The sequence below is a fragment of the Papio anubis genome, chromosome 2, assembly GCF_008728515.1.
Source record: "Papio anubis isolate 15944 chromosome 2, Panubis1.0, whole genome shotgun sequence".
In the NCBI taxonomy this organism is placed as follows: domain Eukaryota; kingdom Metazoa; phylum Chordata; class Mammalia; order Primates; family Cercopithecidae; genus Papio; species Papio anubis.
The window spans coordinates 14,290,110-14,308,661 of record NC_044977.1 but is presented as its reverse complement, the minus strand read 5'-3'; the positions used below and the strand labels follow the sequence as shown (position 1 = coordinate 14,308,661).

General features: G+C 36.3%; 1 protein-coding gene across 8 annotated transcripts in view; it reads right to left on the bottom strand.

Annotated features, from left to right (window-relative positions):
* The window catches only part of ARL13B (ADP ribosylation factor like GTPase 13B), a 73,527-nt gene that overhangs the window by 42,642 nt on the left and 12,333 nt on the right, over positions 1-18,552 (bottom strand). For 4 of the 8 annotated variants that reach the window (XM_009198563.4, XM_003893819.5, XM_009198573.4 and 1 more), the window contains exons 2-3: positions 15,344-15,414; positions 7,412-7,661 (exon numbers count right to left, since the gene is read on the bottom strand). The exons of 1 other annotated variant lie outside the window; for it this stretch is intronic. In XM_009198563.4, the coding sequence (XP_009196827.1) occupies positions 7,412-7,661; positions 15,344-15,414 (321 nt within the window). Of the gene's footprint in view, positions 1-7,411; positions 7,662-14,580; positions 14,703-15,343; positions 15,415-18,552 lie in introns of all 8 variants that reach the window. 3 more of the 8 variants (XM_009198569.4, XM_009198576.4, XM_009198588.4) reach the window with 3 other exon arrangements.

Below are 18,552 nucleotides of genomic sequence, written 5' to 3'. Positions count from 1 at the left end.
ATATGAGACCAGCCATCACAGTCATGTATTACTAATCTATCAATGTTTGGTATTTGTGTGCTAACATAGAATGTGTAGGTGACTGGGTCTGACCAAGACGGTGGCTTTTCCAGGTATGTACAATGAAGGAAAATATGTCAAGAGAGGTTGGGGTATTTGAAATGACTGAATTTGTATATGTAAAATATGTATTTCATAAACAATACAAAATAATTTTTAATTTATAAAATATCACAAAATTGAAGAGCTTTCTATTGTGTCAATTATCAAGCATCGCTAGAGAAAAAGATGTTTCATGTATCTCAGCTTCAAATGTTTAAGAAACATTATAAAAAGGGATAAATTTAAAAGATTATAAACTCCACAGCTGACTAGTGATAGATGTCTCTCTGTTGTTCCTTCTAAATATTTTTCTACAGCCTTAGCGATACATGTTTATAATAGTTCCTAAATCGTTTATTATGAAAACTGATAATATTAAGTACTATTTAATATTCATTAGTATAATTACATCCAGATGAATTTGTAAAATAGTTATTTTCTTTCAGCATTTTATATTAGAACATACTGCTTTTAAAGCAAAACTTAAGCACAAAAAAAATCATCACAGAGCAATGTCTCAGAAACCGTTTTCATTGTTCTGTTTTCAAACCAATTAGTATCACCTTACACAAAACAGATAACACGATAACTTAATTAGTTGTAGCATTTTGTGTATTTTATATACACACTTAATAGGCACTAAAAGTAGTTATTTTTTCTTAAAATAATAACCTTAAAGGGAAAAAAAATTCTTAAAATAGGTGAAGGCAAAATATTGCAATACTAAAAGCATGCAATAATAAAAATAAAAATTACTGTAAGCACTAAAGCTCATATTCATAACTACCAAACTGTGCCATTTTCTGTAATTACAAGCTTCATAGAGCTTGAATTTGTAAAATGAAATACTTTGAAACTGGTTCTCCTAATTCATCTACACCTGGACACAGTATATTATCAATAACAATATTCATATCCACCGTTGCATTTACAGAACACTAGTGAAACACTGTAATAGAGGCTTGAAAGGCTTTAAATGCATTATTTGGAATTCACATAACAAGACAGGTATTATAATCCCTATTTACAAGTGCAGACATAAAAGCTTAGAAAGATTAAATAACCTATTTAGGGCCTTTCTGACTCACACTTTCTCCTACACCAGTAGTTGTCAATTTTTGCTATGAATCAGAATGATCTGGAGAGCATGTGTGGGAAAAAAAAACCCCAAAGTACATCTGGTCTCACTGTCAAAAATTTTGAAGGTCTCAGCTGATGCTGATGCAGGTGGTATGGACAATATCTTGCTGCCTAGTAACACTGCCAAAGAGTTTTTTTCTGTGTTATTTTGTTTTTAACTAGATTGAAGTGATGGGGCGGCAGGGATGGGGACCTCTGCAGGCTCCCAGTGCTTAAATTATCTACAAAATCAATCAGCTGAGAAGCTTTACTGTAAATTACAGTTGCTATGAAGATGAATGTTGTTAAGAGACAAAAGGACACATTCAATAAGGACATCTGAAGATGAGTCAACATATAAGTAAATGACATTAATGAAGATGACAGTGTGGTAAGGCTCCAGTGAAAGGGGAGAAATCTTAAGCCAATAGGCCTTATAAATTCAATAAGTAGGAGTTTCAGAGGGTGAAATTAGTAAATTAGGGGACTCACTACTCTATCTAAGGATCAACTGATTATGTGACATAGGCAGACCATAATTCCATATTTATAGGTCTCCAGCATTCTAAAACAGCACTCGGATTCTCTATTATTTAGACGTCTAACATAATAAAAGTACATTTGATTCAATTTCTGATAACTGTATTAGGATAATCATAACCTATCTAACTTCTCCTGGGTACTTACAATAAAGAATATTACTAAAAGAAACTTGCCAACTAACATTATGCTGTAATACTGCCTAGAAGGAAGGTGAGTCAGATAAGCATATAAAGGTTGGAAACAAACAAAACAAAATCTCATGTTGAAAAAGTAATAATTAAAGCCTGGCTATTGTTTCTCCTAATATGGAAACTCACTGACAGGGTTTTCAATCTTTTTAGTTGCAAACTTCTTTAGGATCTGCTCACAAGAAAAAAGCACATACACTTGGGATTGTGTGTATGATTGCAGAGGATCTTGGGAAACCACTCATGGTGCAAAGACCCTGGGTCAAGAATATCTGTCTGTCTGTCTGTCTGTCTAATGTATTTGTACTGCTCCTTGAAGAGGAAGGCTACCCATAGGCAGTGTGCCCAGAGTAGCCAAGAAACTTTTTCATTGGAATATTCATAACATCCAGTAAGATCAAATCAGAAATATTATGTTGTCTGCCTCAAGTGAAACTCTATATATGTATCGCATTTTTTTTGTTGTAATCATTCAATTTGTGAAGACTGGCCAAAAGTTAAGTTAGTTCATGTAACTCCACAGAATGGCAGGCAGTGTGTAATGAGAAAAGTGGCACCTTCCAGTAGTTCAAGAATGCTAACACAACTAGAATTGTTATTATCCTAAGAGAAAATTTTAGCCTGTGCCTCTCCAGGATTACCCTGGTTAAAAGCATTAGGGGATTCAACTATAAAAAGAAGGGGTAATTTTTTCTCTCTCTGAGGCCAACTTTTAAGACTCCACAGGTACTAGCAAGAGGGGGTGTAGAAAGAGCATGTGCCTTCTTATGACATCAGTGTAACCCTGGACTGCTGAAAGTTTCAACAGATTAAGCTGTTTAAAACACCTCGCAGCTCAGTTTATTCCTCAGTTAATCAACAAATCATGCCTTGTACTATTAATGGAAAACGTCTATACTGGATGTTGAGCTTAAAATTTGGGATTACTGCTGCTTTCTGCACTATTTATAAAGTTGCAAAACCTGTTTACTTTTTCCCTTGGAAAGGCCTTCTTTGTCAAGACTACCTAGTTTGAAGGTTTTTTGTTTGTATTTTTTTTTAAAAAATCTCAAGGGCCAGCCAGATTGATTAAGCTCTAAATAGTTAAGTTGGGGGTGTGGAGCAGGCAAGAGTAGATAACATAATTCATACCTTACAGTACAGGCTAAAGTTAATTTCTAAATAGTTGATGTGAGAGAAAAAGGATTTTGTAGGTTAATATGATTACAAAGCATAATGTTTGCATGGCATTTATTTTTACTCTCTTTAAAAGGAATGCATACCATTTTTAATTTTTATTGAAATTGTTTCTGGTTCATGCCACTCTACACAGCTGAATACAAAGAATTAGAATATTTTACAGCTACTTTTATTATAGAAGAGGCATTTAAGCCCAAAGAAGTAAAGTTACTTATCACCAAATTCACAGTAGCTCTTAAGAATCCAGGTTCCAGACTCTGTCTCCTCCCTAAACTAATGATTTTTCAACTTTTCACCACTTATTTCAGAAGATTTTAATTAACATATTATGCTGATTAATAAATGCTATATAACTGCCAAAAAGAACTTCTGAGCTAATAAAACAAAGAAGCCTAGTGATATTCTGATTCTGACTTTTCAAGAAAAACTTCCAGTCTGTGACATCAAGTAAAATCTGGCTGATACGGTTTACTTCTGTGTCCCCACCCAAATCTCATCTTGAATTGTACTCTCATAATTCTGTGTTGTGGGAGGGACTGGTGGGAGACGATTTCAATCATGGGGGCAGTTTCCCCCATACTGTTGTCATGGTAGTGTATAAGCCACACGAGATCTGATGATTTTATCAGGGGTTTCTGCTTCTGCATCTTCCTCATTTTCTCTCGCCACTACCATGTAAGAACTGCCTTTTGCCTCCCGCCATGATTCTGAGGTCTTCTCAGTCATGTGGAACTGTAAGTCCAATTCAACCTCTTTTTTTTCCCAGTCTTGGGTATGACTTTATCGGCAGCAGGAAAACAGACTGAGACACTGGCCAAGGCCTGACTTGCCATCACACATGCTGTCAGGCTTGTGTGTAGGAACAAGTAGAGAAGAACTAAAAATTGTCATAACCTGCTACTGTAGTCATCCACTCTACTTCCCACAAAAAACATGTCAATTTGTAATTTTGTGATTATAGAAAAGATTCTTAATCTTTAGATTAATTTCTTTCTATTAAATGAATCTTTTCACAGGTCTGTTGTTTTCTGCTTGCTTGTTATTGGGGGTAGGAGGACAAAGTTATCCAAGCATTAAAATGACTTCTAAGAGGCACTGTGCGTAAGTTATCTCAACTAGTTTAGGCTCAGATAAGGCGCAGGCAGAAGAAATTAGATGCTGTAAATGTATTTGGCATCTGAGTGGTCCAGATGTCTGTGGGCAGTAAGGAGGAAGCTGTGTGCAACAAAGAGAACTGCCACCTGACTCTAATACAGGTATCCCCTCCTGCTACCCTTCCACAGCCCCCATCCCCTAGCACTGAGCTTAGCACTGTTCGCTGAACATCTTTCCTACTTATTATACAGCAGATCTGTCAGTGCCAGACCCATTATACGCTAGACATTATTTCTAGTCGCAGGGGTTATATTAGTTTAAAAAAAAAAAGAATTTCTAATATGCATGGAGCTATGAAAGGAACTTGAAGGACTTTAAGCTAAGAAGTAGTAAAATTATCAAAATTGTATTTTTAAAAGTCTCATATTCTTTACATATTCTTGTATTGTTTCACTGGTCATCACAAGCATGTACCAGTTTTGTAATTTGAAAAATAACAAATAAAAGAACTGCTGGCAATGTAAAGGAGAGCTTGGAGGGTAGGCAAGACTGGCAGTTAGAGACTGGTTAAGGGACTGTTCCTATCAGCAACACAGGTGATCAGAGAAGAGGAATTGAAGACAGGTAACACTAAAGGGAAAAGGAGTAGTAAAGAGATTGAAAAGACAGTAATATCAATACGAGAAATTAATTGCAAGTCAGAGAAAAAAAGGTAAACAGGAGAACTTTCAAATATGGGGCTTAGGCAGACATTCGAGAGGTGTTTATAAACATATTTAAAAAAAAGAGCAGGATACAAAATTTCATTTATTTATTTGTTTGTTTGTTTTGAGACAAAGTCTTGCTCTGTCACCCAGGCTAGAGTGCAGTGGCGTGATCTTGGCTCACTGCAATCTACACCTCCCGGGTTTCAAGCAATTCTCCTGCCTCAGCCTCCTGAGTAGCTGGGACTACAGGTATGCACACCAGCTAACTTTTTGTATTTTTAGTAGAGACGGAGTTTCACCATGTCAGCCAGGATGGTCTCCATCTCCTGACCTCGTGATCCGCCCACCTTGGCCTCCCAAAGTGCTGGGATTACAGGCATGAGCCACCGTGCCTGGCCCAAAATTGTATTTATTATATGAATACTGTATACATTACATGTCTCATAAATATATATGCATAGGAAATTCATCAACATGCTAACAGTGGCTGGCTCTGGATGGTAAGTCAATCAAGTTTTTAAATATTCTTTTCCACATATGTACAACTACTAAATATCAATAAAAATACATATAAAAAAACTTTTCCCTATATCTTTGAAATTTATTAAGAATGTGTACTTTTGTGTACATTTTGTATATTTTTGAACCACATTCCTTCCAAAAAGCAGTTTCCCTTTAGTAATAAAACTCTATGATTGTAAAACTCCCATGAGAAAATCTGGTCAAATGGCAAACCATTCTATATTTCATAAACATATTACACTGTCCATAATTAATTCTTATATCTTTGTAAACTCTCACTAACTATGCGTTTATAATGGTGAAGCAATCACAGTAGTTGTGTATTTTCTTTTCTATTCAGGAAATTCACCAGCTGAGAGAGGTGACAGAATTGAAAGCAAATATCTTGTTGTTATTTGATTACCCAGTAATCACTGTAGTCACTTAACAACTGGATACCCCTACTTTGAGCCGTTTCCACAGATATCTGCATGACTGCCTCCCTCACTTCAAATGTCAGCTTCTCAATAAGGCCTATTAGGATTATCCTAATTATAAGAGCAACATGTCCTTATCATCACTACTACCATAGGCTTTCTGATATTCTTTTACTTGTTTCATTGTTTTCAATTCACTTATGATCTAATATATAATGTAACTTACTAATTCTATTTAGTGTATATCTCACCTCCTAGAATGTAAGCTCCTGAGGTCTAACTTGGATTTTTGTTCTTATTCCCAAACACATCCCCAACCCCAGAGCTATGCTTGGCAAATAGTAGATGCCCAAAGAAATATTTGTTGAATTAATGCATGTATTAATGAATAAATCTATAAAAGAGTAAATGAAAAAAATTAAATGACTAGTTTTTAAAAAGTACATAATATTGTTTTACAAATAACCACCATTAATATTTTTTACTTTAGATATCACTAATTCCCTGCTTAAACATTTGTAAATACCAATTTAGCCTATGTGGTTCAGCAAAGTTCTCTCTTCATACATATCCCTGTTAAAAGTTTTCCTTTAGATTCAATAAACATGAGAATTACTTATACAAATCAAATAACTTCTCTAATATATAAAAATTTAAAACTATAAACTTTACCAATAATCATATAATACAGTTTTAACTTTTGCAATCAGAGCTTCCAAATCACCTCATTTAAAAATGTTCATTTACTACTGAAGACCACAGAGAAACTCTACAATTTTTCATCTAACCACGTGAGAGGTTGATTTTTTTTTTTTTTTTTTTAATCCTTAATAGTGAACCATAACAAGGGAAAAGGAACAAGAAGGCAAGGGCAAACATTTAGTTTACTCCAAGTTAAAGAGCAATTTAAACTACTTTCAGTTTGCTATGCCTCATGGCTATAGCACCATCTACTGTTTACTATGCATAAATGCTATGAGGGCTGCTAGTACAAGAGTCCTTTGTCACTTTGTTTTTAAAAAATGTTCACCCACATGGACGCAATCATGTAAGTGTATGTCTAATTTGATAACAATCACATGTCCAATACGGAAATGTAGAAGTGAAAACTGAGAAATCAATGTGGTATTAGAAAAATAAACCATTTACATAACTCTGAAACAATAATACTCTTTAAGAAAAAAAGGACAAAAGCAAAACACAAATTATTAAAAGGGAAAAAATTAAGAGATATTTTAGAACCTTGTTAATGGAATATTTCAAAATGCAAAATTCTATAAAAAGTAAACTATCACATAAAACAATGAGTTAATATTTGAATATCTAAGATATCCACTTTTAAGAATTCTATATAGCCTTAGCCCTTTTTCCCTACAGACAGCATTACAAGGCCTCAGTAAATTAACAACTCCCAGTTAATTACATACATTTTAGTATACTAAAGCATGACTATTTTAGCTTATTCAGTAGTCTGTAACAGGTAAATTTCTTTAGTGGCCAATGCCACCGTCCCTACATTTACAATGCTAACATTACTTACACCAATATAGGTTTTCCCGATATCCTAGGATGTCTTAGCATTTCTGACATAGCCTCTTTTGTCTCTTCCATTCTCTCTTCATCACTGGAATCCACAACAAATATTACCCCATAGGATTCAGCATAGTAATTCTTCCAGATTCCCCGAATTCTTATTCCACCTCCCAAGTCAAAGATGGTGACTTCAAACTTTCCTTGTCTAAGGTTAATTTTTGAAAATCCAACAGTGGGAGCTACATCTTCAGGGTATTCTGTTTCAAATGATACAAAAAAAAAAAAAAAAAATCTTTAGACTTTAATTGATAACATTAATTTTTCAACTAAAATTTTAGCACCAAGTGAAGTATTTAGCATTCACTGACAGAATAAACATTATATGGAAGCATACTGGTCTGGGGACAGGCCAGAATATCAAACTAGAAATTTTACTCCATGCAGATAGGAATCTTTCTTTCTCCTGATATAAAACCCGCACTTAGCATATAGTAGGTACTTAATAAGTAGCTGCTGAATTAATAAATGAATAAACTCTCTTGCCTTTAAGGCTATTTACTATCCAAGTTACAAACAATAAAAATGTCAACCTTTCAATACCACAGCTATCCCTAGGGGCTGTTAAAACATCTGTGGAGTTATAAAGAAAACCACGAACACTTAGAGAATAGAAGAGTTTAGAAGAAACAAAGAATGAGAGAAGCTATAAAAATAAGATCGCTGTTTTTTAATTAGCTGAATTAAAGCTATATTTGTAATAAAGAGACGTTTAAGGGCAGCTTACAACAAAAAGTAGATTTCATTCTTTCTATAGGAACATATTTTGGAAAACATAAAGAAGATACAGGATGTATATGAACTGTCAAGGAGTGATAATGACAATAAGAGATTTAAAAGATACCTGAGGATCTTAAAAGACATCATAGGAGAGACAGAATTTAGGCCTTAAAGCTGTGTAGGATTTAAACAGGCAGAAGAGGAAGGGAAATGACAAAGTAAAGGAATAAGAACAAATTGAACATTGTGCCTGCAGCAAATCCTTAAGATTAGGAATGCAAACAGAAGAGGGTTCTGAAGATAGAGAACAAGGAGCTATTGAAAATATCTGGCAGACCAATGATATAATCAAGGTGACTGAAATAGTGCTTTATTAAGATTAATCTTGCAAAAGTCTCTAGACTGACTGGAAGTGATAGTAATAGCCTCTTTTCAGAGAGGCATGAAAATAAAGGAATAGAAAAGAGAACTCATGAAAGATTAATGGCCTGCTGACTCATGGCTATAGAGAAGAGTTCAAACTTCATATTTTTTTCTTCTATTTTTTCTTCATCACTGGAATCCACTATAAATATTATCCCACAGAAAACACTGTTCAGAGCTGCATGGTCAAAACAATAGCCACAAGCCACATGAGACTTTTTAAATTTAAATTTAAATAAACTAAAATAAAATTAAAAATTCAGTTTCTCAGTTGCATCAGTTACATTTTAAGTGTTCAAACGCCATATGTGGTGGCTGGATACAGTGGCTTAGGCCTGAATCTCAGCACTTTGGCAGGCTGAGGCAGAAGGATCACCTGGGGCCAGGAATTTGAGACCAGTCTGGGTAATATCTAGAGTTAAAAAAAAAAAAAAAAAAAAAGCCACATGTGGCTAGTGGTCCATCCTACTGGACAGAGCCAACATAGAACATTCCCATCACTGCAGAAAGTTCTACTGAACAACACTGGTGTTTAGAGGGTCTTATTTCCACATTTAGCAAAACATGTGCTATTACAAAGATTAATTTGAAAGGCATTCGCTAAACTTAGGTGTGACTGAGAAACAGACTTGCAAGACACCAATCTCTTGGTAAGCGCCTTAGTGAAGTTTACACAGCACCTGAAGAAAGTTAAAAGCCACTACAAGTCATACTTTTGCTAATACATTCATTACCTAGAAAGAGAAAAAGGTAAAGTTAGACATATAAGCAGCATGATTTTCCAGAAACAGGATTACACTAGGCATTTAAAAATGTGATCTAAGCCTAACCAGAACTAGTTTGTGTGGATAAAATAGGCAGCTGTCTTTCAGTATGAATAGAGAGGAACTCCAGGCAATCATCCGTGAAAACAAATCAACTATGCTGAAGTAGGAATAAGGGAACTAACAAGTATCAAACATCTCCTCGGTACCAGGACTTTGTTAGGCATCAAGGGTGCAAAGAGGTATATGATTGCTGTCCTCAAAGTACAATGTAATATAGAGAAGCGGAATATTAATAGGAATAACACAGAATTTGTACGTTCTTAAAGAAAAAAAAAAAACCTAGAGATGATAGCATGTAGGAATTCAAGGGAAAGAAGCTGAAAAAGGGAGGGGCAAGTTATGGTCTAGAGAGGCTTTCAGAGAAGAAATGAAATCTTGAAGACTTCATTGTGAGTGAACACATAAAAGCTACATAATTGTAACGGAGAAGGGAGAACTATATTTTAGGCAGAGGGAGCAATTCAAGTACAGATAAAATGATGGCAATATGCCCAGTAAACCAATTCAGATTAAGGAATTTTTGCAAGGTTATATTGTAGGCAGAGACAGGCCTCAGAGGTCTTCAGGACTCCCAAAGCCTGTTTTTTTTTTTTTTCTGATATGTGGAACACCTTCTATTCTTTCCTCTGATTCCTACTCAGCATTTGTGTTTCACAACTTAAGACTAAATGTTCAGGTACAACTTTCCCCATAAATCCTTTTCCGATGATTCTTCCTACTTCTACTGTCACCTTTACCTCTATCATAATAATCTGTCCTCTGCTGATCTTCACAATAGCCTATACCTTCCGAACACATGGGACCATGTCTTTGTATCCTTAGCATTCAGCACAAAGTATATAGGGCTCAATACTACACCACCAAACCACTGAGATAACTGAAGCTGCTATCCCATACATCCATCCTTTCTTTTGCCCTTCCATATATTTATCCATCTATCCTTGTACATGTATTTAGGGCCCATTATAGATGAGAAATCATACAAGAACCAGGAACAAAAAGACGCATGGTCCTCAATTCTGAGAATTTCAATAAAGTACATATGGTAAGACACCATCTCTAGAAAGTCCAAGATAAAATGCAAATAAATAATCAATCAATTTTTGAGCATTTCTTATAAGCTAAGTACTATGTATGGTTTTAGAAATACAAAGATTAATAAAATCCATCTTCTGATCTGATCTCACAGAGCTCTTAGTCTATTGAGGAAATATACACACAAACACACACACATACAACTACATATGAAACATATATATATATAATTTTTTTGTTTTTTTCTCTTCACAAATCACAAATAACTGCAATATAATGAAGACAAGGTAATATCCAAAAATGCTAGGGACCAATCTAAACAAATAATTTTTGCACCAAAAATAACAATAGTTCTCTATTAGGAAACACTATTTGATAGTCAAGAGAATCCTAGATTTTTTTTACCTAGGCTCATGACTGCTTACAAGACTATAATCCCCAACTACTATGGCAGCTAGGGGTGGCCATGAGAGGAGGCTAGCTAGCGATATGTTGTTAAACATTTGGAGGAGGAGAACCCTGATACATGTATGGTATCTGCCAATTTCCAAAGTATAAATACTTCGACCATGGCCGATTTCAAACTAACAATATGAGGTACCTGAACACAGAATTGGGAAGAGATATGCATAAAGGGATCTCGCTAGTTCAAATGAGCCAATATGAACAGCAGGTCAGGAACACCACTGCTTCTTTTCAATGACGTGAACCAAAATGATGCAGCAGCTTCTGGTTCAGCTCCTAAAGGAAAGGAGGATGGCCTCCCCTTACCCTTTACCCCTTCTTTGTAGCTGAAATGCACATTTTGTAGTGAACTACCTTCAACCATGTAGGTGAGGGAGAACACTGAGGATGGCAAAGCAAATAGAACAGAGAACTGAGTACTAACACAATGGAGCTGACAAACCTGTCCTAGACTATTTTTGCCTAGGCTGTTATGAGAAAGAAATAAACATCTATCTTGTTGAACCACTGTTATTTTAGGTCTCTGTGAGAACAACTGAACCTGTGTCCAACTAATGCAATTACTGACAACCATGAAGAAGAGAAGTTTGATCTAAAAAAGTAAAGTTCCAGAAAGGGGTATTACTTTTATATTAAGAAGTTATAGAGAAAAAAAACAGAAAGAATGAAACCTAGTATTTGAAAGCACAACAGGGGGACTACAGTCAATAATTTAATTGAACATTTAAAAACAACTAAAAGAGTAACACAAAGAATAAATGCTTCAGGGGATACCCAATTTTTCATGATGAAATTATTATGTATTGCATGCCTATACAAAAATCTCATGTACCTCGTAGTATACACACCTACTATGTACTCACAAAATTAAAAATAAAAAAGAAAAAAAAGCTATTGTGAATAAAAAAATTAGCTAGGCATTGTGGAGCACGCCTGTGGTCTAGCTACTCTGGAGGCTAAGGCAGGAGACAGCTTGAGCCCAAGAGTTTGAGATAACATGAGCTATGATCATGCCACTGAACTCCAGCCTGGATGACAAAATGATACCCTGTCTCTAAAAAAACAAAAAAATATGGACCAGGCTCAATGGCTCATGCCTACTATCCCAACGCTTTGGGAGGCCAAGGCAGGAGGATCACTCAAGGCCAGGAGTTCAAGACCATCCTGGGCAACATAGTGAGACTCATCTCTACAAAAAATTTTTTAAAAATAAAAAATAAATAAATAAATAGAATATGGATTTTTAAAAAAGCTATTGTAGACACTACAGATAAAAGAAACTGAGGGTTTGGATTTAGCCAATGGCAACACAGTCAGAGAGGAGGCAGACACATCTGAAAAGAAACTAGCAGACAGTTTTTTCTCAATTTCGCACAGAAACAACAACAACAAAAAAGAAGGTTGAGAAGAATCAGAAATAAGTAGAAAAGTAGGAGCCACGGGAGAGATGTTTTAAGAAGACCTAGGCGCATGGTCTAAACAATTGGGACACCAAAATGAGCAAAATGCCTTTAGAGAATTTACAGCCTGAAGAAGTAGAGAGATACACAAACAAAAGGCAATTAAGTAGTGACCAAGTAGGTATCAGTAAGAGGAGGCCAAAAAAGCGGACATGGTCAGTTCTACTAATCAAGGTAGTAACAGTTGGGGCAGTTGGGGATTAAAAACGACTTTATAAAAGAGGGGATTACATGACAAAAATACATCTTTAAAGATCAGTAGATATTCTCTCTAGTTAAAGAAGTGAGAACAACATAAAAATATAAAGGAAAGAGAAGGCTTAAATCTGGGAAGCTTCAAGTAGTTCTATGAAATTAGAGTCCTAAAAAAAACTTCAAAGTAAGAAACTGAAGAGTAAATATGGGATGAAGGACAAAAAGAGAATGAAGGGTGGGGCTCAAAGTTGAAGGCAGTTTTGACATTAAGCATTTTCTAGACTCAGAAAAAGGAACTTATGAATATATGGAGGTGGAATACATAAGAGAAAGGAAAGAGGATGTTCTAAGCATGCCCAGTATACATAACAAATTAGGTAATCTGATTAGCACATTCTAAGATGCCTGCTCCCATGATGTCAGGCTTTAGAAGAATGGATAAAAGAAGGTTAGAAGAAAGTGTCACGGCCTCCAGGTGAAAACTGGTTTTCCACTTGTTTTTGTACGGCCCACAAGCTAAGAATGTGTTTTACATTTTAAATGACTAAAATAAAAGAAAAACATTTCATAACACAGGAAAATTATATTAAATTCAAATTTCAGTGCCGTAAATAAACTTTCAATGGAGCTTAGCCATGCTCATTTGTATACGGATTGTCTTTTTTTTCCCTTTTTTTTTTTTTTTTTTTGAGACGGAGTCTCACTCCGTTGCCCAGGCTGGAGTGCAGTGGCGCGATCCCGGCTCACTCAACTTCCATCTCCCAGGTTCAAGCAATTTTCCTGCCTCAGCCTCAGGAGCAGCTAGGATTACAGGTGTGTGCCACCACACCGAGTTAATTTTGGTATTTTTAGTAGAGATGGGGTTTCGCCATGTTGGCCAGGCTAGCCTTGAACCCCTGTCCTCAGGTGATCCGCCTGCCTCGGCCTCCCAAAATGCTGGGATTATTATAGGTGTGAGCCACCATGCCCAGCCTGTATACAGATTGTCTATGGCTGCTTGCACACTACAGTGTAAAAGTTTTGTAGTTCAGAAGGAAACTGGATGACTGCAAGGTCTAAAATATTTACTATTCAGCTCTTCACAGAAAAAGTTTGCTGACCACTGGTTTAAATGATGGTGAGTGTCCTGTAAAGATATAACGTAGAAGATAGCATAGGCATAGACTTTAGAAAAATTCATAGACAATAACAGATGATTTACTTCTAATTTACTTAACATTACAGAGTAGCATTTGAGGTGAGAAAATGTTTTTCGCCGAGAGTGAGTTTTGCAACCTGTTAATAAATAAATGCCCTTCCACTATTTAGTAAGCACGATGTCTTACTGCAATCATCAGTTTCCAGAAACAAATACACGTTATGCATTTCTCCCAATTCTTACCCTTTAGATCAGTGGCACCAGGGACCAGTTTTGTGGAAGACAATTTTTCCATGGACTGGAGGGTGGAGGTGGTTTCAGGATGATTCAAGCACATTACATTTATTGTGCACTTTATTTCTATTATTATTACATTGTAATACATACTGAAATAATTATACAACTCACCATAATGTACAATCAGTAGGAGCCCTAAGCTTGTTTTCCTGCAACTAGACAGTCCCAGCTGGAGGGTGATGGGAGGCAGTGACAGATCATTAGGCATTGGATTCTCATAAGGAGCACGTAAACTAGATCTCTTGAATGTGCAGTTCACATAGGGTTCATGGTCCTCAGAATCTAATGCCACCACTGATCTGACAGGGGGCAGCACTCGGGCAGTAATGTGAGTGATGGGCAGAGGCTGTAAATACAGACGAAGCTTTGTTCACTGGCCTGCCGCTTACCTCCTGCTTTGTAGGCTGGTTCCTAACAGCCCACAGACAGATATTGGTCCATGGCCCCGGGGTTAGGGACTCACGTTAGATGCCTGACTGGTGATACATTCTAGGTGCCCAACAAAGTCACTAGCATAGATACTGCTATATTGTAGCACAAAGCATTAAATTAAGATTACCTGGCCGGGCTGGGCGTGGTGGCTCATGCCTGTAATCCCAGCACTCTTGGAGGCCAAGGCAGAAGAATAGCTTGAGGCTAGGCATTCCAAACCAGCTTGGGCAACATAGGGAGACCCCATCTCTACCAAAAAAAAAACCTAATAAATTAAAAATTAAAAAAAAAAAGAAGACTAGCCAGCATTCAATGAGATACACTCAATGAGATGTAGTATGTATGATACATATTCAATATTCAATGAGATGCAGTATCTATGATATAAAGCCATTTAATGATATAGAGGCCTTATCTATAACTTAATTATAAAAATTACTTATCATATTGAAAAAAAGCATCAAGAGATTCAAAGAGAACTATGCTGCCTACCTATACTTCTACCTCTCTTTCATATAAGCACAGGCATGTGACTAACTTCTAGCCAGGAAAATGTAAGTAGAAGATAGGTATTCTTAAAAGCAGGGCAGCTCATCTTCTTGAATTTTCCTTCCTATTGTCTAGAATACAAACACTATTCCCTCTTAGCAGATCAAAGGCATCAAGGAGTCTCTGCATCTCTGCATGTATTCAAATCTGAAACATGGGAATAGTCTGGTCCCATTAATCCAGAGCCTACTTGCCATGAGTCACCAGTATACTAAGAATATAAAGTAATGGAGTGCACAGTATCTGTACCAAATTAATAAAGAATAAAGCAACTTAACATAAATAAATAATTCAGAATAATTTAATAGAGTTCAGAAAGCACATAAATATTTTCAGCTTACCTCCTTGGATTCCCTTTGCTGTTGCAGTTTTACCAGCATTATCAAGTCCCACCATCAAAAGAGTCACCTTTCTTAAAATAATAGAAATTTAAAAATCACTTTCTTTGTTAATTTAGTATTGAGGAAAAATAAATGCAAATTCATTAATTCAATTAACATTTAAGGAGCACCTATTAAGCACAAGAAAATCTGTTGGATGCTAGGGAGTACACTAATGAATAAAATATAGATTCACAAGCAAATTCATGAAAAATACCTTTAAAGGATCATCCTTTTGTTCTCTAAGCAAATAAAGTAAAACTGTACAATAGATAATCCAAAGGACAGAGAATAAGGGAAAGAAGGAAGATAGGAAGGTGGGGAGACAATCTCTGAGTTATCTATCATGGCTAAAGAATCAACTTCCTAGTTTATTGAAAGCTAACAAATTATCACAAATCTGTTTATCTTATGAAAGTACATAACTGTTTTTAAATATGTAGCATCTTATCAAATATAAATTTATATATAATAACATGATTATGAAGTGCTAACATTTTGAGAGAAGGTTACTACAATTGTAAAGTTTAAAATATTTCTCATGATACAGCTAAACTGCACAGGAAAAAAACAAAAAACAAAAAAACACCCAGTTCAACTTAAAAACTGAAGAAACATAAATCCAGATAAATTAAGTAATCTGGTCAAAGGTCACACAATGAATCAGTTACAGACTCAGAACCAGAACCCAATTCACCTAATTCGTAGGGACTTATATGTGGGACAGGTATAAAGGAGCAAACTTATTATACTGGTCCTAGTCCTATTAACTTGGTGATTCCGTTTACCACTACACAGTCATTTCTGTTCTAGGTTGAACTTTGCACAATATAAGAGGTGAGGCAGTTCATTACCACCATGGATTTGGAAATGAAAACTGCCTTGGGAATACACAGAAAAAAAGCCACAGCTTAACACAGCTGCCATATTTAGACCATAGGGTATGATCAATCTCCTATGGAGTATAGTTCTTCTTTAGCAATCATCCCACGGAGGGTTGAAAACAGAATTCAGATGGCTGTAAAGGGTGTCCTTTCATTTCTCTAGGCTTTGCTCTCTTGGATTTAGACTTGTGGGGAAAAAAAAAAATCAGGTGTACTCGAAGGGGCCATATAACAAAGACAGAAGACAGAGGTGAGAGTATGAGGCAGGCTAGTTATGGGTCACAAGCTGAGAAACATCAAACTTACTCTGGCAAAAGCCAAATTGATAATTTATTAAATAAATAATCACTGACCATCTTCTATATACCAGACACCAGTGTTCTAAGTATTTGAGATACACTTGTTTATTACAGCAACCACCACCATAATAAAACAAAAACAGATAAATAAATTCTTCCTTGTTAAGCTTACATTTTAGTGACAAAAGACAGCCAGTAATAATATGATAAATAATAAAGTGTAGAAGGTGATTAAGTACTATGGGAAAAAAAATAGAGTAGAGCAGGGTACAAGGGATCAAGGCTGGGGGTGGGAGGAGGAGGCAGGTTTACATAGGGTGGTCAAGGCAGACCTCATTCAGAAGGTAAAAATCTGAGCAAGGACTTGAAGGATGGAGTCATGCATATATTCAGGGCAAGAGAGAATAGCTGGTGCAAAGACCCTTAGGTACAGAAATGCAGGAAGGTCCAAGAATCGGCAAGGAAGCCACTGTGATGAAACCAAGTGAGAAAGGAGCAGAATAGGAAGACAGGAAGTCAGAGACACATCAGGGACCAGTTCATGTAAGCCTATATGCCATTGTGAGGATTCTGACTTCTACTATGAGTAAAATGAATTCCATATTAATTTCCTTTGTTATCTAGGAGCTTTTATCTTCTCTAGATGTTTCAACCATCCCATACCTAGCATGGGAAATAAACAGAAGCTGTGTCTATACTTGACTCAGTGCGAGAATAAGGTAAATCACAATAAGCAGCACTCCAGGGCCCTATTCTCAATTGGCTGGTGGCAAAGCCAGTGGGAATGCCACAAAGACCCACAGCAGATTATAGATTTATGGAGAAGAGGTAGTAGGCAAGGTCCAGGAACCTCTATCCATCTGGAAATGTACCTGCATTATCAACTATGAAAAATATGGATTTACTTCCTAAGGAAGCTGTAAGATATTAAGAATATAATTTTATTATTTTGTTTGAATTCATAATTATGAATTAAATAACTCATAGAACTATCAAATATCAAAGAACAAGATTTAAGTACAAAATAACTTCCAAAACCAAATATAGTAAATGACTATTCAGAGAAGATGGATAACATAGCATTTAAAATGAGTAGCTTAGCAAAGCATGGAGGCATATTTCTGTAGTCTCAGCCACTCCAGAGGCTGAGGCAGGAGGACTCCTTGAGCCTGGCAGGTCAAGGCTGTAGTAAGCCATGATTGTGTCACTGTACTGAAGCCTGGGCAACAGAGCAAGACCCTGTCTCAAAAATAAAACAGGCCAGGTGTGGTGGCTCATTCCTGTAATCCCAGCACTATGGGAGGCTAAGGTGGGCAGATCACTTTGAGTTCAGGAGTTCGAGACCAGCCTGAGCAACATGGCGAAGCCCCATCTCTACTAAAAACACAAAGATTAGCTGGGCATGGTGGCACACACCTGTAATCCCAGCTACTCAGAAGGCTGAGGCTGGAGAATCGCTTGAACACAGGAGGCAGAGGTTGCAATGAGCCGAGATCACACCCCTGCACTCCAGTCTGGGCAACAGAGCAAGACTGCACCTCAAAAATAAAATAAAATAATAAAATGAAATAAAACAAGCCAGGTCAGGCCTGTAAGTTCATTCCTGTAATCTCAGCACTTTGGGAGGCTGAGGAGGGCAGATTACTTGAGCTCAAGAGTTCGAGACCAGCCTGGACAACACGGCGAAATCCCATCACTACAAAAAAAGAAAAAAAAAAAAACCACAAAAATTAGCCAGGCTGGCAGTACATGCCTGTAGTCCCAGCTACCTGGGAAGCTAAGCTGCGAGAATTGCTTAAACCCGGGAGGCAGGGGTTGCAGTGAGACGAGATCGTACCACTTGTACTCCAGCCTGGGCAACAGAGTGAGATGCTGTCTCAAAAAATAAAATAAATAAAATTAAAATTAAATGATAAAATAAATATTTTAGATAATTCAAGTTACTAGAGATACAATGAATTGGACTAAAGTAACGCTAATATTAAAG